General features: G+C 38.5%; 1 protein-coding gene across 1 annotated transcript in view; it reads left to right on the top strand.

The window, feature by feature from the left end:
- TINAGL1 (tubulointerstitial nephritis antigen like 1) overlaps positions 1 to 25952 on the top strand; it is a 527427-nt gene that overhangs the window by 330275 nt on the left and 171200 nt on the right. The window contains exons 8-9 of the mRNA XM_044083684.1: positions 1239 to 1425; positions 10579 to 10624. Of these exons, the coding sequence (XP_043939619.1) occupies positions 1239 to 1425; positions 10579 to 10624 (233 nt within the window). The remainder of the gene's footprint in view (positions 1 to 1238; positions 1426 to 10578; positions 10625 to 25952) is intronic.

The following is a 25952-nucleotide window of genomic DNA, read 5'->3' on the forward strand; positions in this document are numbered from 1 at the left end:
CATATTGTGAAACACATTGATTTACAATGTTATTTAAGGCAATAAACAACAAATGAGTCATGTAAAGGCATACAAAAAAATGTCAGAAAAAGGAAAAGTGCTAACAGAATTATATACACTATTTAAAATAAGTGCTACAAAGAGAAAACAGCTGATAATAAGAGGATAATAAAAGAGAAACAGATAAATGCTACTGGATTGCAAAAAGGGAATAATATAGATATATCACAATCACCTATAAAATATCACCAATGGAATTTAAACTTAAAATATCTGCCTACTTATATTAATTGAAGTAAAGTCATTCAACTGCCTACTTTAATCTTTTAATATATGTTGTAGGAGAAGGTTCCAGTATTGTGTGTGTGTGTGTGTGTGTGTGTGTGTGTGTGTGTGTGTGTGTGTGTGTGTGTGTGTGTGTGTGTGTGTGTGTGTGTGTGTGTGTGTGTGTGTGTGTGTTTGTGGGTGTGTGTGCGTGGTGTAGTATAAATACTTAGTTTGTCAAAAGACGTAGAATGAATGAATTTGTGGTTGAGGAAATGCTCTTAAAACCAGAGATAACCCCCCCCCCTAGAAGATTATTAAATTAAGATAGTTTCATCAGTTATATTTTTCTTAGGGAGAAGGTATGATCTTGCAGTAAAATCTATTGAGAGAATTTTAAATCATATCTTTTATCGACCAATGATATTTTCAACTTTGCTGTCTTATTGTTGTCTATGAGTAGCTTCAAATCAAAGAATTTCATTTTGTTATTAAGTTTCTTAAACTGACTATATGGACATTTATTGATTATTCATAACCAATAAAGATGTCTAAAAAAGATCTTAATGTCTTCTTAAACAAATTGAGAATATAATGATTCTTACATTTGCTGAGAATAATACTGAATAGTTCATTATAAAATTAATTTCTTTCTTCTATTATCAGATGAGAGATTATATCAGATTTTACATGGCTTCTTTCTTCCATAGTTTCTGTTTTACTTTACTTTTAGGTAGACAGCAACAATGAAAAATTGTAATACTTGGTTAGATGCATGTAGAATCTTCTAGATCTATATTATATATTATGCACCATTTCTCAACACATAACCTGATGTTTTAATAAGAGTGTGATATTTTATTTTGACAATCATTGATATGAATAGCTCTACTAAAACAGCAACAGTTGCTTGAAGACCTACACTTCTCAATATCAAAGAAAACACTAATTGTATTTTAATATTGTTTTCACAGTGTCGTGAGTGATATCTGCTATCCCTTAGGGAGCCAGGGATCAGGCCCCATGGTCAATGGTCCTTGTATGATGCGTTCCCATTCAGTTGGTAGGGGAAGAAGACAGGCCACCATGCAATGTCCAAACCCATATTCTGAGTCGAATGACATCTTCCAGACTACACCACCTTACAGGTTGTCAAAAAATGTAAGTTACTAATAGAATGCAGTCAGTACTACATTTCATCTTTCTTTCTAAAACAGATAATTAAATTAAATTAGTTTGTAAAATTCAGATCTGATGTTGTCAATTTTCATTCATTCCTCAACATATGTCATTCGGATTTGATCCACAGATCTCAACTCAGCTGCTGTTTCACAGCTTGTGGATACTACAAGCTTTCTAGCTCCACCCTTACCCACAATGCAGTCATCCTCCTCATTCTCCAGATCTTGATTGCTGCCACAGTGTACAGATGAGTCACTGTAGCTATTGGGTGTTAGTTTGAGAAGATAAGTTACTTTTACTTATATATATATAAATCCTCTTGCTAAAGTTTCCTCTTTATCCTTAGATATCTACTCCCTCCATGCTAAAGTTTCCCCTTTATCCTCCCTTTTCCTAGTTAATATAAATACTGACTTCTTTCTTGTAAACTGTTGGTAGTTTTTCATTACCATTGTCAGTAATCTTTCTCTTATTGCTTGTTGATAATTCTTTAATACCATGGCTGGTCTTCCCTTTCCTCTCTTTTCTGTAAAGCAAAAAAAAAAAAAAAAAAATATATATATATATATATATATATAAACAATAATATAAAAAAGTGTGTGTGTGTGTGTGTGTGTGTATGTATATATCTATATATATATATATATATATATATATATATATACATATATATACATATATATATATATATATATATATATATACATATACATATATATATATATATATATATATATATTTCAACCCTTTTCCGCTCTAACTTCTGTTATTTCTTTTCTAAAAGTGTGATTGTTTCCTCTTTTTCTGTGTGGTAAAATGGCCAATAAACCATCAGTCAGGGTTTCAGGGTTTATAAAATGTAGCAAATGTGGGTATAAAATTCCGTTATCAGTTGCCATGATCTCTGTGTTTATTGTTTAGATTCTGAACATTTGCAGTCTTCTTGCTCTATTTATAAGGTTTTTAACCCTAGAGTGATAAATAACAGACTAGAAACATAAACTTATTCTCAAGGGTCTTCTTCCTTTTGTCTTTGGAGAATGACTTGCAAGAGCTCAGCCCTCCAAATCTGAGAAAAAGGAAGCCAAGAAAAGGCTTTCTGATCAACCTGATTCCTCTCAATCCTCTTCTGATCCAACCTGTGAACAACTGAAGAAAATTTGAAAAATTCGGATCATAAAGACAAGCCTTTGGATCTGACTTCTTCAGACACCAGATCTGTATCTTGGGATCCAGCTCATCATGAACTTAAGCAAATACCTAGAACTAGGTATGCATCTTCCTTTGAGCCTGTACCGTCGCAGCTCCCATCTCCATTACTGGAAAAATGCTGTCATTCTAGATCACCTTCCATAGCATCTTCCCGTTCAAACAGAAGTCTCACAGATGCCAATGTGGACAAAATGATGTGGAAATTTCTCTCTACACAAATTCAGATGGGAGTTCTGCCATCTCCTACCCCACGAGTCCTGAGACCTTCACTAGTACAATCCTACCAGTTTTGGCTGTTTCTCCAATCTGTCTTTCAATTCTGGATCCCTTGAATCTAGGACTCCTGGCACAGTCTGTTTCAGATCCAAAGATGGTTTTATCTTTGGATGCAATACCTACTATGAATGCTCTGGCTCCATGTGTGTTAGAACTAGATGGCTCTCAGACCCAAAGCTTCATCATTATAAGCGAAGATTTGGAGTCAACTCCAAAGTTGTCGGAGCCATCTCTACCACATGGATCCTTGGCATTCGATAAGTCAGTTCTAACTCCTGCTTGGGGTGGGATGCCTTCAGGTTGGAGGAGGCATCAGTCCACAAGCATGCCTTCTCGGCTCTGACAGTTTTCTTCTCCTCAGAGCATTCTACCTTCGAGGTAGTAGAGAGATTATTCTGTTCTACAGGTCTGATGGCTCCTCCCTCACTGATCTTCCCTCTGGGTCTTAGATGTCTTTGAGTCATGAACCTCACCATGCTTCTCTACAAGGAAAGCCAGCCCAAAGTCTACCCTGCTACCCAACAGGGTATAATTATTTCTTCCAAGAGGAGGCACTTGGATTCCCCTCAGAAGTTGTCACAGAGGATACAGATTTCAATAAAGGGGAACGTCCATAGGTTCATAGGTTCATACTAGGCTATCTGCCCTAGGGCATTTATAAGCCTAGCCAGAGTGTGTTTGGCTTTCGCCACCCATTTTAAATTAATTTTGCTATGCCCTTTTTTGAGGTTAGTATACTGTGCCTCTGTCTAACAGTGACACAGAAGTGATACCTGGGGTAAACCTACAATCTCCCATCCACTCATCAAGATTTCTCTTGAAGAGAGTCAATGAGAGACTCTGCCTAACCTGGACTGGGATTTTATTCCAGAGTGAAGGGAGCCTCTGGGTTATGAATCTGTCCCTCCAGCATGTCCTATTTATTTCAGTGCTGAGGTTCAAGTCTCTCAAGCACGTAGCTCAATGGGATTTGGATTTTCTGAGGTGCAGCATGTCCATTAATTCTGGGTTGGACATGGCTTTATACGTCAGGCACAGATCGTCTCTGAGCAGGCGGTATGCCACTGAGTAGAGCTGGAGTTTCTTTAACCGGGCAGCATATGGCATCTGTTTGAGCCCTTTGATCCTCTTGGTGAAGTACTTTTGGGGTCTTTCCAGTTGCTGCAGGTGTCTGGTAAGGTACATCCCAAAAGGGGCATTATACTCAATTATGGGCCTGATGAGGGATGAGTAAAGAGGCACGATGACCTCCCCTGATCTAGATGTGAATTCCTTCATGATTAGGTGGGCCATACAAAATGTTTTTCTAACCACTTTGGCCACGTGGTTGTCAAATGAGAGATTGCTATCAATTTGGGTCCCCAGGTCCCTAATTACTTCTTCTGTACTTAATGGATTACCATCTATGTGGTAATTTGTGGGCACTTTGTTTTTGCCAAAGCGGATGACTATACACTTTTTGGCGTTTAGCTTGAGGCCATGGTTCTGGCACTAGTTGTCTGTTTCTATGAGGCCCTTTTGGAGGATGCTTGTGTCGGCTGGAGAGCTGATTATGGCGCCCAGTTTGCAGTCATCTGCGAACTTGGTCGGCCACAGTCCTTCCGTGTTGGCCTGTACCTCCGAGAAATATATACCGAACAGGAGAGGTCCCAGGACTGAGCCTTGTGGGACGCCACTTGTAACTGGTTTGGAGTCTGACATGGCTCCAGCAATTCTAACCATGTGGGTTCTGTCCTTGAGCCTGTTTGCATCCCATCTAGTGACATAGGGGTTTATATTTAAGCTGGTGAGCTTATCTATAATGCCCGAGTGGGGTATTGTATTGAAGGCTTTTGCGAGGTCCAGGTAGGCTGTGTGGAACACCTTCCCCTCGTCAATGGTCTTGGTGACTGTTTCAAAGAAATCGACCAGGTTTAAGAGGCAGGATCTGCCCTTAACAAACCCGAACTGGGTAGGATCCAGTGTCTGTAGGTCCCCAATATCTTTATTTATGAGGTCCATGACGATCCTTTCCATAGCTTTGCAGACCAAGCTAGTCAGGCTTATGGGACGATAATTTCCAGGATCCATTGAGGCACCACCTTTGTGGAGAGGGTCCACTGTTGCTGTACGCCACTCATTGGGTACATATTCTGTAGTAAGGCTGAGATTGAACAGTAGTTTTATGTTTGGGTTTAGCGCTTCTATGTAGGACGCAGCCCGGGACACCGTCTGGTCCCATTGATGCTGTGTTTTTTGCTTTGGAGAGGGCAGCTCTTACCTGAACATCTGAGATGTCAGGGGGGCAGCACTCTGCTGGGATAGATATTTGCCCTTTTGGTGGGGAGGGGGTGAGAAGTTTGCACTGAACCTGTCAGCTAGGATGTTGGCAATGTCTGTGGGTTCGGTGTATTTTTTTTCATTTTGGACTAATTCTGAGCATATCTGGGAATTCCCACCAGGTTCCTAACATAACTAAAGAAAGCCTTGTGATTATCCTTAGTGTCCTGTGCAATTTTTCTCTCAAAGCTGGCCTTAGACGATTTTATGAGTGCCCGTAGTTTTTTGCTAATACTGATCAGAGATGCCTTCCCTTTTTGAGATTTTGCTCTATCATGTAGTAGCTTCCTCCTTCTGTTGTATAGTTTGTTTATGGCTGGGGTCCACCAGACAGGACGTCTGCCTTTGGAGGATTGGGTCTTGGTTTTATTTAGGATTGCATGATCTATGCATTCCTGAAGGTGTTCATAGAATGCGTTTATAAAGGATTCTGCGGGTCACTAAGACTCACTAAGATCAGCTAAGGGTCACTAAGATCAGCACCTTATGACACTCATTTGGAGACATTTCACAGATCCTTAAACAAAGGTGTGGTTGGTCTACCCATATCTCTTCTCAAGAGGAATTGGTATTCCTGGAAGCATTTGGTACTGGTCCATCTACTTCCTGTGTGATTCTGCCCACTGATGATCTCATTGATCTGATCTCTTATTAGCTGTGGAAGGAACCTGATTCTGTTCAGCTGATCCCCAAGAGACCAGATAGGATCCTGGCACCACTGAAGGGAAGGGAATTCTAAAACAAAGGAGTACAAATGGATACTATGGTCATAGCAGCAGCCATCAAGAAAAAACTCATGGAACAGAGATCCTCTGTTCATCCCCCTAACAGGAAGTCTATGGCACTGGACAGGTTTGAGAAATGTGTATGCATCAGCGATCTTTGCTGTGAAATTTACTTGGCACACTTCATCAGATTACAGAGGAATTTGATCAAGGAACTTTCAAAATCTCTCTGAGGTTGAGTCTTCTGTTGCTTCACAGTTGATGACCCTTCAATCTATTTCAAACTCATCCATGAGGCTTATTTCACATGAAACTGAAAGAGCCTCAAGGGCAATGGCTTCAGGCATTTCCATCAGGAGGCATGCTTGGACACATCTGTATGATTTTGCAGAGCCCTTCAAGTCATCCATTGTCCATGCTCCTTTTGACAGAAGTTTGTTATTTGGACCCAAGGTGAAAGACCCACTCTCCAGGTGTGAGCAAGATGGTAATGCCCTGTCTGCAATGGGTGTGCATTTTTCAACTCCTTAAAGAACCTTTTTGAGGAATCAATGAGGTGATTGGAAAATATGATTCGGGAAATCCAGGGTCCATTCCATGATACACATGGAGATAATTTCCCCAGGGGCAGAGGGAAGAACTAAAATGGGAGGCGCCACCCACATGGCGGATAAGGCCCACAGAACCTGGTGTCCAGGGATTCTCTCTTTCAGAGACCCTATCAGCTGTCCTGAAAGGAGGCCCCATTGTCCACTTCAGGAGGCAGTCAGGGTTCTCATATCCTAGCACCAGGGAGCCTGTCTGGACATCACAAAAGATACTTTGATGCATAGGATTATTTCCAGAGGTTATGTAATTCCCTTTTCCCTACCCCCTCCATTAGTAAACATAATTCACAGTGTTCCACCCAGTAAGATGAAAACAGCAGCTCTGGAAGCACAAACACTGTTAGAAAAAAGAGTCATCTAAGAGGTCCCCCCACACCAGAAGCAATCCACAACTTACTGAAGATTATTTTTAGTGCCAAAGAAAGAAAGGAGACTGGAGACCAGTTTTGAATGTGAGCATTCTGCACAAATCTGTACCACGTTTCAGATGGCTCAGTCCACCTTGCCTTTTCTGTACAAGGACAACAGGATGTGCTCAATAGATCTCCAGGGCATGCACTATCACATAAAAGTGAACAGATTGTCCAAGAGATATCTACATTTCTGGCTGGGAGCCAGTCACTACCAGTTCAGAGTATTGACCTTCGCCCTCACCACAGCCCCCATGGTGTTCACCAAATGCATGGAAGAAATAGCAGCTCACTTGAGACAGCAGGAATTCTGGGTGTTAACATATTAGAAGACTGGTTCATGACTGCTTCAACCAAGCATCTGTTGATAGCAGTTTGAGGCTATGTACTAAAGGTTTCTTCCAGTCTAGGAAATGCAATAAATCACAACAAATCTCATCTTCAACTGTCCAGGACATTAGAGTTCATAGTGGCCTTCTTCAACACAACATCAATGACAGCTTTTCTTCCTTTGCCAAGAGTTCAAACTATTCATTTTCAAGTCAACAAAATTCTTCAAAACTCATTCATGCCAGCCAGACTGATTTTACAGACCCTGGGATCCATGTCCACAGCAATAGCTCTTATTACACTAGCAAGATATCGTATGCAAACTCTTCAGTAGTCATTAGCGATCCAGTGGTCCATTCTACAGCAGTCTGTGTCAGCCAAGACAACTATAACTCAGGCCTGCAAGAAATACCTTTGGTGGTAGTTTCACTCTGATCAGATTTTACAAGGTATTCCATTTATCCTCCCTAAGCCCTAGGACTTAGTGACCACATATTTTTCCTAGATTGTGTGTGTGGGGGGCATTTCCTGGTGAAGACTGATCAAGGCATGTGGTATCCAAAGGACGCCAACATGTATATCAATGTCCTGGAAATGAGGGCAGTATTCCTAGCATTGCAGGCATTCCAAGACTCTGTCCTATCCTGAACTATTACAATTCATTTGGACAATATGGCTGTAGTATGGTACATCAACAAACAAGGAGGAATCAGATCTTACTCCTTATGTCGAGAAGCTATGAGACTGTGGCAATGTATGATCTCTTCCAATTGATTTCTGATAGCAATGTACATACCAGAAAATCCAACATGATAGCAGACAAGTTGAGCAGGTCCATATTTCTACTTCATGAGTGGTCTCTCAACAAAAAGGTTACAGAAATGATATTCGGCCAATGGGGCCAACCATGCTGCAACCTATTTGCATCTCCCCTGAACAACACATGCAGCAGGATCTTAGCCCTAATTCCCCCACTGGGGGGGTTGATTGGCCCCAAGGTCTCCTCTATGCTTATCTCCCAACTCAATTAATCCCCAAATTCCTAAAGAAAGCATCCCTGTTGAAGAGCAAGGTCTTACTCATTGCCCCTTATTGGCCTCAACATATTTGGATTCCCTTCCTTTGGCCTCATCTAGTTCACCCACCTTAGATTCTGGATCTAAATCCAGACTTCCTGCCTCATCCCACAGACATTACTCACCCAGATATCCTGGGCCTAAAGCTGACCACATGATATATCCATTTCCATTGATAGTGAGATAACCCAAGCTCTCTTTCCCGGTCCACCACATACCTTTGTCATCCCACAAACCTTCCACTAGAAACGTTTATAAAACAAATGGAAAAGGTTTGTCATTTGGGTGCAGCAGCAAGACATTGATCCTTTTTTAGCACCAGTACCTAAAATTCTTGAATTCCTTGTTTCTTATTTTTAATGAAGGAGCTAGTCCTTCTACGGTTAAGGTTCAGTTAGCTGCCATCTCCAGTTTCCATACTGGTGTTGATAACTCTATGTTGGCTTCTTCATGTCTTTGTAAGACATTTTAAGAGGATCCATTCACCATAGGATCTGAATATAATGTTACAGTCCCTAACTCACAAACCATTTCAACCAGCTACAAAATGTGAAGTGAAATATTTGACTTGGAAAAATATATTTCTGATAGCCATAACATCAGCCAGAAGCATTTCAGAACTTCAAGCTGTATCTTCTAAGCCTTCTTATTTACTTTTTCATAAGGATAGCATGCACTAAGAACCAATCATTCCTTTGTTCCTAAGGTGGTGTCAGGATCTAACATTAATCAATCTATTAACCTCATGGTATTCTTTAAAAATTTTTCAAACAAAGATGAATACATTTTTCATGTATCAGATGTTCACAGACAATTCTGCTTCTATCTACACAGACAAAAAGAAATTTAGGAAATCAGATCAATTATTTGTGTCCTTTCAGAAACCAGATTGGGACAGCAAGTTTCAAAAGTAACCTTATCAAAATGGGTGACAGATTGAATTTTCTTTGTCTGTCAAAAGTCTTGCTGATCATGCCAAACTCTGTAAGCGCCCATTCAGCCAGGTCCATGGCAACTTTATTAGCTTTTTTATCCAGTTCTTCCATGGATGATCTTTGCAACTTGGGCTAATCCTCATACTTTTATTACTCATTATAATTTGGATCTGATCTCTAGGGTAAGACCAGCCTTCATCTCAACAGTACTGATGAATATCCTTCCTTAGAGTCCACCCAAGCTTCAGGTAGCTGGGGACTCTGTCCCATATATTGAGGAATGATTGAAAATTGAAACATCAGATAAAGAAGTTATGTACACACCATAACATTCCATCTGTGTTGTCCATTTTCATTCTTGCTCAACTTCCCTCCTCCAGTTCCCTACCCTGTTTCTTTGATGACTTCTGGAAGAGCAGGAGAGTATTATAGGAACCAAAGTTCCTTCTATTTGAGCTCCCAATAGTGACTTTCCATCTTAAAGCTAGAATTTCATTACATCATACAATAAGAAGCTGCAAACATGATCTAGAGAATAGGAGGAATTACTGCATTGTGGCTAAGGGAGGAGCTCGACAGCTTGTAGTACCACGAGCTGTGAAACAGCGGCTGAGTCAAATCCAAGGACTGTATCTGAACCTCATATGTTGAGGAAAAATGAAAATGGATAGCACAGAGGGAATGTTATGGTGAGTATATAACTTATTTTTTCTTCCTTTTTAACCCTTTTCCAGTTAATTATGTAATCAGATGTAATTTTAAATTGTGAAAATTAACTAGCCAAACAACATCAGATAAAGTATTTGAAAAAAAAGGATTAAGAGACTCCACTATGGTAAACTGTAGAAAATCTTTAGAATAGTTAATATAAGCATAATCTTGTAGACTGAGAGATCCTAGATTTGTATTGAAGATAAAAAAATGTAAGACATTCTATAGATACTATATAGTGCAGTTGTTATCTTATAAAATACCAAAAAGAAAATGAGCATTATAATTTCTTTGCTGTGGAAGGACTCCTCACTTCAAGAAATAGATGAAGTAAAATTAATTAATAAATGATTACATTATAATGTTAAGTAAAAGATTATTTTGGTATACCTATGTCAATTCTAGTTGATGTTGACATAAGTTTGTGGATGTTAGATTTTTTGATATAAGTCTGTGATGACAGTGTTTATTTTATGTGATAAGTATTTAAATGACTATAGAATCAACTGTTGGCCTTTTGTGCTTTATAGGAAAAAGAAATTATGAAAGAAATAATGGAAAATGGCCCCGTTCAAGGTAAACTGTTTAAGGAACATTTGATTATATATGGAATATTTGATTATTTGTAACTGCAAGAATTACACAATGCAATTGGCTTACTAGATGTATAGGTTATTTCAGGTTAATGAGAATCTTTTAGTGCAATTAATATGCAACCCTTCATTAAAAGCAAAAACAGCAACTAAGGTATGTACAAAATGTTATGGCACAAGCAACAATGGTGTCCATTAGATGAAGGTAAGATGTAGCCTTTCAGTGGCCAATATGTTGACCTTGGTATACATCATATGTTAGCGGACACTTATGGAGTGTGCTATTTTCCTCTGCTTAAAATCACCCAAGATACTTTTATGCAGTGGCATTCATACTTTCTAAATTTCAGCAATGTCATTGTAAAGACAGGTATTTAATTTCATCCCATAAATTTAGCAAGATGCAGAAAAATAACATTTACTGCCATGCAGCGAATCATGACAATGAGTGTTGTGCTTAATAGGGATACAGCCTTGAACACAGGAAGGCACAGTTGTGCAGCTGTAGCACTCTCACCGTACAGCAGAGGTTCTCCGCTCCGATTCTCAGCTGGAGTGCCTTCTCTGTGGAGTTTGGATGAACTCCCTGCATTTGTATGAGTTTTCTCCGGGTACTCCGGTTTCCTCCCATGTTACAAAGATATGTGTCTAGAGCATTTCTCCCCGGGCTTCTGAAAATTGACTTTGTTCCAAGTTGGACTTTTCCAGTAACAAATGTTAAATTGAATGAAGTCAGGTGGAACTTTTCCTGAGTATCTCTTGCTCTGGGACTTTGCTTGCACTGCTGTAGAATTCATAGTTTATTGTGGGATAATGCACTTACAAAATCTATCTCTTAAACTCCCAAATGTATTTGTATTCAAATTGCAAGATATCTCTACACTATGTATATATCATACATTTTTTTGTCTTTAACTGGACTTGTATGCTACCTCTTGTTGTACTCATTTAAATATACATTTCTGTATTTTTCAACTTCTGTTCTAATGTGGAGCTTTTCTCCCCGGGCCTTTACTGAAAATGGGCCCCTTGGAGTCAGTGGACTTCCCCACTTATCAAACTGGAAATAAATGAATAAATAAATAAATGAGGCCTTCTTTCAAAAAATACATAAAAGGCATAGAAAGTATTAATAACAGAGAAAAAATAACTGAGCAATAAGAAAAAAGCAAAATATTGTATTGTATTAAGTACATGTCATAGTCTGTGTGAGAGGGAGGAGTGAATGAAGCCCATTTGTGAACTTATAAACATGAAGGTATACAAAACAAAGACACACACATGCGCACAGACACACACGGTTATTTGTAAAATGCAATAATATAATCAGCAAACTAGGGTTTTCTGTATTTGCAACCACATTTTGTGCTTTTATGTACAAACAAGAAATAGCCTGCACTTTTGTTCCATCACTTTTGAACAACTATGCTGAGCCTGTATTTTGCCAGCTTCAGATTGAGCTTTGGCGTCATCTATGTTAATTACAGGATTTACATACAGTCATGATCACTGGCTAATATTCAGTGAGCCAAATTGAAAAGCATTGTTGTTTAAACTTCATCTCAAATTCTATGGCAATGTAAGCAGCTAGTGAGACTGACTTGAAGTTAGGTAGTAGGATTTGCACACTCAGTTATTACAGCACTGCAACTGTTGAAGAGTAATAAGCTTTGGAAATCATAGCTCTCTACTTTGTGATGCATGTGCAAAGCAGAGTAGTTCATTTGGATTTCAACATTTTGCAAAATGAAAATATGCAATCTGTACAAGGTAAGTGCCAGTGCAACTTCCGTATTGTGATGATGAATTGACAGACTGTTATCACATAGTCTGTACAAAACAGATAACAGTGTGACTTTCATGCTGTGCTAAAAAACTAGCTAACTGTAACACATAGTCTGTACAAAGTAGATGATGGTGTATTTTCCATACTGCGATGAATAATTAATTGGCTGTATCATGTATTCTGTAGACTATATAGTAAAGTGTGACTTTCATTCAGTGCTAAAGAACTAATACACTGTATCATGTCATCTGTACAAGCTAGATAATATTGCTTTTGTATAGTGCTACAGAACTAATAAAGTATTTCATGAACTCTGTACAACATAGAAAACACTGTTACCTTCATTCAGTGCAAAACAACTAATAAACTGTACGAGGTAGTTTGTATACTATTATAGAAAACAGTGTTACTTTTGTATCGTGAAAAAGAACTTATAAACTGTATCGTAGTCTGTACAAGATAGTAGTTCTACAGAACTAATGAAGTATTTCATGTAGTCTGTACAAGATAGATAACACTGTTACCTTCATTCAGTGCTAACAAACTAATAAACTGTATTGTCGTCTGCAGACTATAGAAAACAGTGTTACTTTTGTATCGTGAAAAAGAACTTATAAACTGTGTCAGGTAGTCTGTACAAGATAGATGACAGTGAAGCTTCTCCGCACAGCTGCTGTATGGATACCCTAGAAGAGAATAATCGAGCTACAGTCAGTTAACAGCAACACAATAGTTATGAAAAAAACAGATACAAAAAACTCCTAACATACTCACTAAGGATTTCCATCTATTCCCACACAAACACCTTCAGTTTCACATTTTGGGTTCCCAGTCCCCACAGTATCAAACAAATTATAAAACAAGAGTCATTCAATAAATAACACAACACTCCCATGAATTTTACACCTAAAACCATTCTTTGTTCATGCGTAGCCACCTGTATCCACTGCCTTTCCTCCCAGTCACCTAATACATATCTATGTCCATTAACAAAGCAGGATGGTTTATTACTCAAGTCTTTGCAGTGCCACTGTTTAGATTTGTCAGCTTCCTAAAGTCATACTTAGCCTTACTGTTTTGTCTCCCCATCCTGTGAGGACCTGCTTAAAGGTAAGGAGTTGTGTTTTCCTCAGAGTCATTTTCCCTGTAGCTGCCTTTGGTTTTGTTTACACCTGAACTGACCTAGCATCATGTAGTAGTTATTTTGTATTAGTAGACTATTGTGTTGAATTATACTAGTCTGTGTTTTTTGAAAGTGTGTTACACATTCATTCATTTGAAGTTTTTTGACTGCCATAGAGCTGGGCAATGGCATATTTTGGTGCAGATTTGTGATACAACCCTTTAAACTATGCTTTTCCTGTCATTTCTTGCTGATTGTTGATGGCCTTTTTCTTTAAATGTTTTTACCTTTACTGGGAGCTCTGTTCATTTATTATTTTTGGTGTTAGACTTAGCACAACATTGCTGTAAAACTGCCTTCTTGCTGCACACCTCTAATAGTTTCATAAATCTTGCTCCAAGAAATGCCATTATTATCGAAAAACACAACCTTAGAAACAGACAGGTTGATATGGTTCTTATGCAATGCACATACTTAGAACTAGTATTACTGATATATACTTCCTATAAGTATATATTTTATTTTTAATGAAGATAAAAAATGCATCTCTGTGCTGTGCACTTACTCCCTTGTGTCAGACAAATTCCCTCTGACTTTCACAAAAAAACAAGAATGATATTTGGTTTTGTTTCTGTGGTACTCTAGCTTCCTTTCAATTTCACATCATGTGATAGCTGAATTGTTACTCTAAAACTGTACACATAATCAAATACTCTAAAACTGTTTATACATAAAACAAGCACGGTGGACTTTGTAGAGCCTTTTCTTTCTTTTTTTCTGAAGATGAATTTATATGCAGGGGTATGTATAAACAGACGAGAAAAATACTGCTATAGAGCAGAAAATGCAAAGGAGCAAATAACTGAGATACAAGAAGAAACAGAATGCTACTTGAACTCACAACTGCAAACCCTTCCCTTTTGTCTGCAATCTGGGCAATATTCCTACTGTCAGATTTGGAATTTTGAAGGTCAGCGTTCGGCAGGTGACATCTGCAGAGCCAATCCTGCTGCTTTTTAGTGTTGCAATGCAGTTTTAGCAGGCCTTTGTCAGTTATATTCATTCCTCTGCATTTTTCACCCCCATTCAGTGATGAAACATTTTTTTCTGCAAAGTTTTCAATGTCAATCCATTTATCCTCATAAATTAAATTACTTTATAGTCTTTCACCTTTCTCTCTGCTGAAACATTACATTGCTTACTGGGCCCACAGTCAAATACAAATAGAAATAGCATTAACAAATCTTAGCAGGCATTGAGTCAAATAATCTTCAGTGAGAAGGTCTTTCTCGATTACTATTTTACCTCTGCATGTACTTTTTGTTTAAACATTAGAGAACCAAATCTTATTCAAAGGACTGAAATGTTAGCTAGGCGTCCTGCTTCTATGTATGGTTTGACAGACATATCTTCAAAGATTTTGGAGCTGTTGTACAGCTATTGCAAAATTTTGCATTCTGTTAAGCAATTTGTGTTTGGCTTAACTTTGGTGGAGGAAGCTATAGAGCATAGGATCATAGGAGATTACTAGGTTATCAACCCAGAGGTCATTTTAAGTCTAACCATTTCATCACAATGTAATACCAAGCATTTAGTGATGATTGCCCATGTCCAGGAGGGTTGTAGGCACTATCCCTGGTAAGAATTTATGGTGCTCCATCCACTCATCCAGGTTTCTCTTGAACAGTGTTATAGAGGTGCTCTGTTTCATATGAATTGGTAGTGTGTGTGTGTGTGTGTGTGTGTGTGTGTGTGTGTGTGTGTGTGTGTGTGTGTGTGTGTGTGTGTGTGTGTGTGTGCATGTATGTGTGTGTGTGTACTTCCTTGTGGAAGGCCATGTAATACAGTAGACTCTTGGGTGAAGTATGGCTGTGTACTTTTTTTAGTTTGTGTTGTGGATTACTATTTTATGTGTTTGGTTTATAATCTGTTTGTACGTATCCAATTTAGATTACATGTTACCAGCTACGATGTAAAATTTGCAGACAGGAGCTTGTCAAAAATGCCCTGCACTTGTTCATTATTATCTGGAACAGTACTTATTTATGGGTGCTAGAAATGACAGTTCTTTTTTAGCTCTGTCAGTCCTTAGCAGCAGGGATTTAAGAAAAACAAGTAACACAAATGTATTCTCATCAATAAATAAATAAATACATGCATGAATATATACATGCCTACACACATACATAAATGCATACACACACACACTCACACACACACACACACACACACACACACACACACACACACACACACACACACACACACACACACACACACACACACACACTTGTGCAAAGAAATGCATTGTAGCAGATTAATCCTAGGAAGATATTTACAGCAGGAGTTTAAAGACCCATCACCGGACAGAAGTAGAAAAGGATCTGATGCACAATTGGCAAAAGGCAATGATGCAGAATAATGAGAAAATGTTTTTTGGGATTCTGGCTGAGTATCTAAGAGACTGGAATCAAGGGGTTATGTGATCAAGTTCCCATGCTTACAACACTGGTAGTACCACATTGATAAGGAATTAATCGAGCCAGATGACCATTCAGTGGAAGTGAGATTAGAACAGCAGAAATATGCAATATACATACTGAAAGAAGTGAGGAGAACAGAGGTGACATGGTAAGAGGTAAGACTCAGTTTTCACAACTTGAATGCAATGGATGAGGGGGAAGAAAATGTGAGATATATTACGGGTTAACAAGTTTTCAGAAAAGGACAATTGAAAGAACACTTGAGGGTGAAAGAATGTGCACCTTTGATAACTGAGGAAATGTGTGTTGGGTATGAAGTGTGACAGTTGCCTATGTTTATCCTGTAAACTACCGCCATTTTCCATTTTTTCACAGATCACGTTAACTTTCACCAAGCTGTTTTACGATTTCAACCAGATTTCTCAGCTATACCTGATTTTGCAGAATATCCCCAGTTTTGGCTCATAGTTAACAGTGTAAATTGTTTGTTTTTTTGGTAAATCACTGAGGAATACAAATAATTAGAGTTTCATACTTCATATTGTTCAGTAAAAAGGCATATTGCTACAAAACATGTTTTTAACTGACTTACAGTGGTATGTAAAATATTCTCCAATTTTGGGCCATTGTCCCCCCATTATTTTTGGTTTTGACCAAAAGCCTTGAGTAAAAATGTTGAGAGGAACATCTTGAACTTATTTTCCAGACAGACTCTGCCTGTTTAGATGAAGGGACCATCTACTCATTCTGTAACCCTTGTCCTGAGGCTCTCTGATTTAGCTGTATTAGTTTAGGGTCAGGAGGAATTGAAGCCATATGTACTGAGGGCATAGAGCGTTTGTCCTTCATGTGAAAAATATTTTGATAACTGCTTGCTTAATTAAATGGGACTGCTCTTCTTAATCTGTTTCAAAAGTGAGTCAAGGACATAAAACATATCCAAATGGCAAATGCAAGAACATATCTGATTCAGCAGACTAGTTAAGCAGGCTGATAATATGCATTTCCTTACAGTTATACTGTGGACATAAGGAAAGTATCAGTTATTTCAATTGGAATCAACTTCATTGCATGATACAATTATACTCAGTGATGCACACAAAGAAATGCAGATAGTATTTCAAACATTAAAATAACAAGTTTGCAACATCTTGCCTGGATGTCAGCATAATACTATAGTTAAGATACCATCCTGCTCTGTATTTGTTCTGCTGAAATGTAAAATATGCAGCATAAAATTCATGAGAAATATATTTTCTGTATAGTTGAATTATAGCTACAAGACTCAGTCCTTGGAGACAGACTATATAATGCTTGCTAAAAAGGCATTTACTTTCTTGTCGCCAAGTGCAAGTCTCTTAATAATCATTCCTGCTAGTTTCAGTGATTGTAATACAATGGTTGACACTCAGAATGTAATGCTACACAAGGAATACATGAATCACATATCCTGGCTTTAAATCTACTGCCCCATTCATCAAAATGTATAGATGATCAAGGGTGCTTTTCATATTCCAGCAGCACTGAATTGCTCAGGGTCTATTAGTGAGGAGCACTGCTGCACCATGATGTATGGGTTCTGACTACCACTGATTGGCACTGTCTATGAAAATGTGAAGGGCTTCATATAAATGCCCGGAACAGTTTTGGTTGTCTGGCACATCATAAGATAGAGTAAAGGAAGTCTAGTTATATGTAATGGAAACTGCATGAGTGTAAAGTCATGATTTTTTCTGGCTGCATTTGTAGCTGATAAGCTAGAGTGAGCCAGTGCAAGTCTGAATATAGCACTGTGAATCATTTTAGAAAATAATTATGCCTATATACATACGTGGTTGGTCATATATTTAAGTATTCTGTAAACTTCAGAATAAACAAACAGTAAAAATTACTTACTGTAGAACTCTGGACCTCTGAAACCCTCCTGGCCAACTGTCTTCCCTCCTACTCCGCAGGTCTTTATACCTGTGTCTGTACTGTTCCCCTGCATGGGAGATCCTTGTCAGGGAGGGCTTTTTCCACTCTGAGTTGACAGTTGCATGCAACAACTTCTACAATTATGACACCTGCATCAGTTAGAGGATGATCTTTGTGTCTTCATCTGACCAGCTTGAGGTTCAACCCAGGGCTCTAGCAGAAGCCATCCATGCAAAGTCCCATAACATGACTGAGTTATGTAAGCCTAATTCAGCAATTAAAAATATGTGTAAACGACCCTCTGGGGTGTGGTATCTCCATTCCCATCCCATACATTCATGTAGTGGTCATACCTATAGAAGTGATAGCAGGGTGAATGCTGGTTTCCTAACTCACTGCATCAGTCATATGGACTCCCATTTTTTTTCTTTTTCAGTACCATTGTTTCATTTCTTATAGAAATGGCAAGTGTCCTACAGTATAACACCTGGACATTTTGTTAACTTCTCTTTTTGGGGGGCCTAGAAGGAGGGTTATTTAAAACAATATGTTTTAACATTTTGTTTTACTTACAGCAGTTGTGGTGCCACGAGGTAAAGGGTTTTAATGCATGCTGTGTTTTCATCTAATAGAAATTGTATTTAACTTTATTTTTTTCGCCTTTCAAGTAAAACATCGGTAGTGTTTTATGAACTGTCATAAGGGTATTGAGGATGCAGTAATAGTATGAGAGAGTACAGCTTTGTTAACTGGAAATACAGTTCATGTATTCACAAAAAATATAGCACATGGTACAGTGAGTGAGAACTACTATTACCTCATTCGCATTCCTGGGCTCAACTCCCTACAGCACAACTTGCCTCCAATAAGCCAAAATAATTTTTTGCTTATAGAAATGTTAGCACATTTGCAAAATGGTGTGGTATATAGAGCTCAGTTAAGTGTCTAAATTCATCCCAATTTTCAGTGCACCGTTTTTAACTGTGTGGCACTTGGCTCATTGATGTCAGTCCAAGTAAAGTGCAAACACATTTAAAGAAATTATTAAGATTGGGAATTGTCAAAAATTACTGTTTGTTGTAATTTTAATAGATCTAATTGCCAATATATATATATATATATATATATATATATATATATATATATATATATATATATATGTACACACACACACACACACACACACACACACACACACACACACACACACATATATATATATATATATATATATATATATATATATACATACGGTTTGATACGTTAAATCTTACAACCCTATAAATGACATGAGTGGAATGTGTAATGTGCCATTTTTCACAAATGTTTGCACATATATATTGGTTGCCTATGGCCTTAGTTTTCATTATTAAGAGTTATTGAAAAGTAGGCAGTAAGTATCATTCAATAATTTTGCATTACCTAAAAATGCTGCCAACCTCAGCACAACCGTAACCATGTATGTTATCAGTCCTTGGATAAATGCTGCTTCAGCTGACTTTCAGAGCAGAAGCGATACCATAGTCAATCCACTTTGAAATTTGAACTTCTAAACTGTAGAGTAGAGGTCGTCTATGGGAATCAAGTTAATTCTGGCACAAAATATGGGTGTTAAGGTTAAACATTCTGCAGCATTATAATATATGTTTCAAACCTGGACAAAGAAAGCATTTGTGATTGAGAGATCAGTTTAATTTTGATGAAGTATGTGCTTGCAGTTTAAAAATGAAGCAGCAGCAGGGAACAAGATACTTTAGTGCAGAGGAGAACTACATCCTTATGGATGCTTTGATGACATATGGGATATGTTTCCTTGACAAAAGAGGGTGGCAAAGGAGACTGAGGGAAATAAGTTGCAATCAAGTAGTGGCTGAAACCAATGCCCAAGGGGAAGGAACCACATTTTGCCATAGTGCTGGAGAAGAACAAATGACCTACTGGAACATGCAGTGAGAAAAGTTAGGCAGAATGCATTTGCCTGTTGCAACATTGTTGGAGGTCCTTCCATGCTGCAGCCATTAACATGTGATGAGAGGAATCTGCTCTCCATAAGGGCTGATGACTATGGTGCAGATGACTCTACCACAGGAATCAACAGAGGTGGTATGGACACCTGTACTTTCAGACCTCTGCAGTAGCCACAGTCATGCAGTGTGGAAGGCTAGTGCATAGGTGATGTCAGTACGCCATGTTGACATATATTGTCTATGTCACTTGTGTACATATAAGTAATAACATTTTTCATTACCAAGACTAAGAATACCACCTATTATTATTAAGACACCTACACATGCCACCAGACAGATGCATGATCACATTATACAGAATGTAATAAGCTTTAAATGTCCACTTCAGGCATTCAGGAAAAAGCCCCCATTTTTATGTGGAAAGTGTGCGCATCATCTGTTTATAGAAAAGATCATTTTTATTTTCAAAGGTTAAGTAACCATCTCATCACTTACTGGTTTTGTAGGGTCAGCATCAGTAACAAACACTTCCACTGTACCAGTGCAGCTGCAGGTATTGAAAAACAGAATGACTGTCAGTAATGAGGCCTTAACCAACCTGAGGATAATGGCACACAGTTACAAAGTGTACTGGTAAGACATAACACTAGAGCAGGTTAATAGCTCCCACAGGCAGTGACACCGCCTTGCATAATCAGCAGAATAAGAACATCCCATTACAACCAGGAGATGGGAGCACCACATAGCTCAACAACAGTCTTTTATAAACTAGGTAAACACCCTGAAGAAGTGAATACCATTTCAGAGTTAGCAGTACCCACTGTTATACATGTGCAAAGGAGAGCTAGACTAAGGCATATATCACAGCTAGCTCCTGAGACATAGAAGGCTATAATTACCCAGTAGCAAAGCTGCTGAGACATTGGTCAGGCACAGCCCCCCTGCCACAGAGTGTCAGGTAGAGATGGCTAGAGTATTGCAGGATATACATCAGAAATTTCATCAATGCATGGGAGTGCTGGAGGTCAGGGACAATGCCATGAGGATCTTCATGGCCAGTATGGTGGAACACTAAGAATCCATGTCCAGCTCCATGCACACAGTAGTTAAGACTTACCAAAATCACATAGGTAGTAGGTATGTGGACGGTGGACTGTCACTGCACATGAGGCAAAGTAGGCTGTAACCAATGTGACTCTCAAGAAACTGCTGCAAAGAGTGTGGGTGACATAACTGAATGGAAATGCAGGCAGGTTTCTTCAACCTTCTACATCACATGGTGCAACTTCACAGTCAAGGTCTCAGTCACACAGCACTGTCAGATCTACTGTCTAGCAATTCACCTGTATCCAATAGATTACACCATTATAGCAACTCTATGTCAGTCTAAAATGTCACAGTCAGTGAGATTCTCACCCATGCTGTCCTTAAGGGACATTGTGTATGACACCTTAGATCTGTCATTGAAGACAGCAAGTAATAAAAGTCACACAACATTGAATGGTCAAACAGGGAGATCAATGCATAGGTATTCACAGCAGCTGGCAAAGATTGATGACACTGAGCTAAAGTGATAGAAAAAATGGGGTGGTGTCATTTTTATGTGGCTGTGCAAACTGTTATTTAAAGAAATATTGAAGGATTTGTATGGAGGGTGGGTTAGAAATAGGGCTATGAATGTGCTGTTAAATCCTGCCAGTGAAATTAGCACAGTTGCCACTTGATCCTCAGCACTGCACAAATGATGAGTAGTATTAATTATGATGACACAAGGATTTGTGTCCATGACTGATATAATTATTCTGATCTACAGTCTAAAGACACCATGCCCCACACAGCAATAGCCAACAGTACACATGAAGGACACCTTATAATTCACGTTAAAATCAATGTCCATTAAAAATGTTATATCTGAAAAACAGTTAAGAAACAGCAGAACATACAAGAAATGTAATACTACTTTTCCTTTAGGGTAAAGCGAGCTCATCATAACCTTCCATGTGAACAACGGCACCAATACATGCTACAGCAGGCATTATTTTCAGTTGCAACTTATAATCCTGACTGAACAAATGTCAGATAATGAGAGTCCTGTTCTACAACTACTACTCCTGAAAACTACAATTGTGTATCACTATGCAAACCTCGTAAAGAAAACAAGTAACTCTCAGCACCAACAGTTTTCTTTATGACTGTACAGCTTAATGTCATCAGTTTGAGCATGAGAGTCCTGGTATGCTACCACTAAACAAAACACATAAAGGAAACACAGAAATCTCCTGGTAAAAAAAAAAAAAAAAAAAACATTTCAGTAACAATTATTGAAAATATCTGTTGTAAAGTGAAAAAAAGCCATGCTCCACATTGCATATCCCACAGGTAGCACTGCACCCATCAACTACTACCTGTTTGATTTTTTAACTAAGATTCCACTACCTGAATGTCGTTCCCCATAATTGTAGATTAAATACTTCCTGTTTGCAGTAGTCTATCTTGCACAAGCCTGACTCATGGGGATCTCATGCTACTGCTGCCTACTAGACACCATCACCATTGTTACTGCTTGAAGGAAATATAGTGGGAGCTGCATTGCCATCATGGGACAGCTGAGCACTAGACCAACACATGAGCACATTGTGCAGAATGCAGCAAGCAGTGAACATCTGCATGCAGTAGCAGGGTCATACTAAAGAGCACCCAGACTCATCCAGCCAGTGGAAATAGGGCTTCATCAGGCCAAACATTCACTCCATGACAGTCCATGTCTTGGTCAGGGAGATGTTGATGTGTTTGTCGTCAGCATCCTGAGGGGTATGTACTTGTATCATCAACTAAGTTTTGAATGGGTGGTGTACGTCATGTGAAAAACTAATAAAGGGGAGGCATAACAAAGGAATGAGAATTCAGTCCTAATCAATACATTTAACAAAATATACCTACAGTGAGTATTGTGAACAGGAAAACATCACCCTAACCAGTAAGATAACTATGGAGTATCTGACTGAGCTTGTGTGCCAGATATAGGAATCATGGACATTGCTTAGATGCTGGTCTCACAAGTTGGTGCTGCACCCCCAAGTGTCACATGCTGCCTGGTAGTTGAGATAATAGTAGCCCTTCCTGTTTTAGTACCACTTCCCCTGCGTGTCAGTATGAGTGAAATCCATTCCGTGGAAGGCAATCATGGTTGTGGCTCAGTCCTGAGGCAATGCTGGCTGATAAATAAACTGATCCACACCTGCTAAAAGTATGTTGAGGAACTGATGAAGTATCCTTGAGGCATAAATACCCAACACATCTCCAATTTGTATCCGTAAGGTCCCTGTAGCAAGTATAGTGAGGGCTCTTCATACCTTGGTGATCAAGGGTATAGGAAGACCCCCACATTCCTCATCTGTGGGACATGTAAACTCACTAAAGTCCTTACTATATCTATGTCCATTCTAAAATCTATCAAGAATTTCTTGGTCAGCAAATTTAAAATGAGTCAGTCTTTGCTTCTTCACTGCTGATAACACATGTGAGCACATGCAGTTTTGGTGTGACCGACAGAAGCAGTTCAGACAAGGAAATAGCCAGGCTGGCAGGTACAGTAAGCATCATTACCAATTGCAAAGTAGGTAGAAAAGGTATGGTGTCTCCTTTTGTAAAGTATATGTGCACCGAGCTAAAGTTCATAAAAAGTAATTATGAATCACAAACAAGACAGAAAAAGTAGTTAGCATAAGCTTATCACACATATGTTAAGCATTTCTCATTTACATGGCATTACTGCCTCAACTGCTTAAGATTTTCACAAGCTGAGTAAATTGGTTACTTTTAAATGCAACTGCAGCATATGAAACCCACCAAAGATGCACAAAGGCTGAGCTTGCTCAAGTCCCCCACTACCCATAAGCTCAGTGACTATGAATATCACCCCATATCTCATGTAAGGTAGGCCACTCTCCAAATCCTCTTAGATTTCTAATGTTTAAAGAGAGACCATTCCTAGGCAGACCACTCTTCCACTTCAGTTCCCCCACTGATGATGGATCCCTCCCACCTCCAAAAGTTGTAATGTTAAGAAAGTTCCCATAGCTGGGGTGCATTCCTTTCCATTTTGACTGATGGTCATTTTCAAAATGTTTGACAGTATTTTTGCAGTATGATGAACGATGTGGTTACTGCATTCATGAATGTAGTATTTTGTCACATCATTGTGCTTAAGTATGCTTTTTTGCCAGGGTGACATAATCTATATATATTGCACGAATGCCATGAGGCTTACCCAGATCTTGTGTGTAAGTACAACATCCAGATGGTTAGGAGATACATAGAGGAGTTCTGGTAAAAAAAAAAAAAAAAAAAGCATGAGAAGGTATGGTGAGTCTAGTCGCATGTTAAGAGTTTGTTGTAACAGTAGAGGATGCCATGAATATTCATGCACAGAAACTGGTCTGGACTACAAGGGTACTGTTGTCATGACATGCTACAATATGTTGCTATTCTGCTGGCTACACATTTTTTTAAATCAGGAGTTGTGCTGTAAGCATGTTGGTATAATGATATGTGATATTGCAGTGTGACTTAAATGTTCACATGTCACATGCTACTGTGTTACAGAAAACTGCAAAAAGGACTAAACACGTAACCTAACATAAAGCAAGTCTTCTCACATCCTTTCTAGTGCTCTTATGCACTAACAATATCTAAATGAAAAAAACAGAAGTATATTTAAGAGAGATTCTTCTTTAACTCTCCCCAGTGTCTGAACTTATGCATTTTGCCTTCATTGTCATGAGAATCAAATGTACAACATCGGTGACGCCGCATTAGAAATATTTTTTGTTCCCTCAAGAACCTGCTAGTCTTCAGTTACGTGGCTATATTTATTTGAGTAAGACTGTAAACATTTCAAAATGGCTGCAAACCTTGTAACCTTTGCTCATGTATTGTTCATTTACTGCATATATGTTCTACATATATTTCTCTGTAACCATGCTATCTGTCTCTCTAACCATACCTCTGATGTGTACCATATACTGCAAGTCATCCTATATTTCCAAACTGTAATACTTCTTATTTTTTCCAAAGCTTTTGCACTTTGAGCCCAGTTACCTGAATGTCTTGTTGGGATGAGTCAATTACTTCAGCCATTAAACCTGTAAACAAATTAAGAAAATAAACTAGCAAGAAAAGATGTACATATGTTGTTTTGAGATACAACCATATGAAGAATTAAAACTGTAGATTTTTGTAGCATTCTGCTTACTTTCTTAACTGAAAGGGAAAGGCCTTAATAGGAAAAAAAAGTAAAATAAACCTTGCAGAGCATATATGGCTCTCTCAACATCAATCCTGTAGTGTTGTTACAGCCTACACTTAGAAGTGGTAGTGTCTAGGGAGAATTTTTCAAGAGAAGAATCTGAGACCAAGTTCAAAAGAAAGCTGTAGCATTTTGTGAATCACAAAATTCAATAACAGTGAGGTGAGTGACTTGATTCAAAGAGAACTTTAAGATCATTTGAAGCATAAAATAAAGGCTGGTACTGAATGAAACACTGTCCTTGCAGATGAACCTGGAGGGATTTCTATGTAAACTGAAATTGCTCAGTTATGGAACAGAGACCATTTTTTAAGTTGCTATTGTGCCTTACAGCAGACAAGACACGTTTCTCATTTTTCATATTTCATTTTACACATCATGCTGTTTTGAACATTTCTGCTTTACATTTAATACCTCTGGTGTTTCACAGATACATGTGACATGATACACCCCAGGGAGGAAAGCTTAGTCTCCTTGGAAGCCTTAGGTGCAAAAGAACAATTTATCACCAAAGATGGAAGGCACTGTTGTTCTTGTGTGGTCGGGTTGAATTTGCTGGCAGATGCACTTTGACAGAAGGACACTTAAGGCTTTAATCAAATATTTCTGAAAGGTATTGCAGGGTTAGAGGGAAGACAGAGGAGCTGGATTTAATTGCTTCATGCTGTGCAACACTGTCACATATGGCTTCCTGGTGTTAGGACTTTTAGCCTCTTGTAATACGTGG

The sequence above is a fragment of the Protopterus annectens genome, chromosome 9.part0, assembly GCF_019279795.1.
Source record: "Protopterus annectens isolate FY-2018-M chromosome 9.part0, PAN1.0, whole genome shotgun sequence".
Lineage (NCBI taxonomy): Eukaryota > Metazoa > Chordata > Ceratodontiformes > Protopteridae > Protopterus > Protopterus annectens.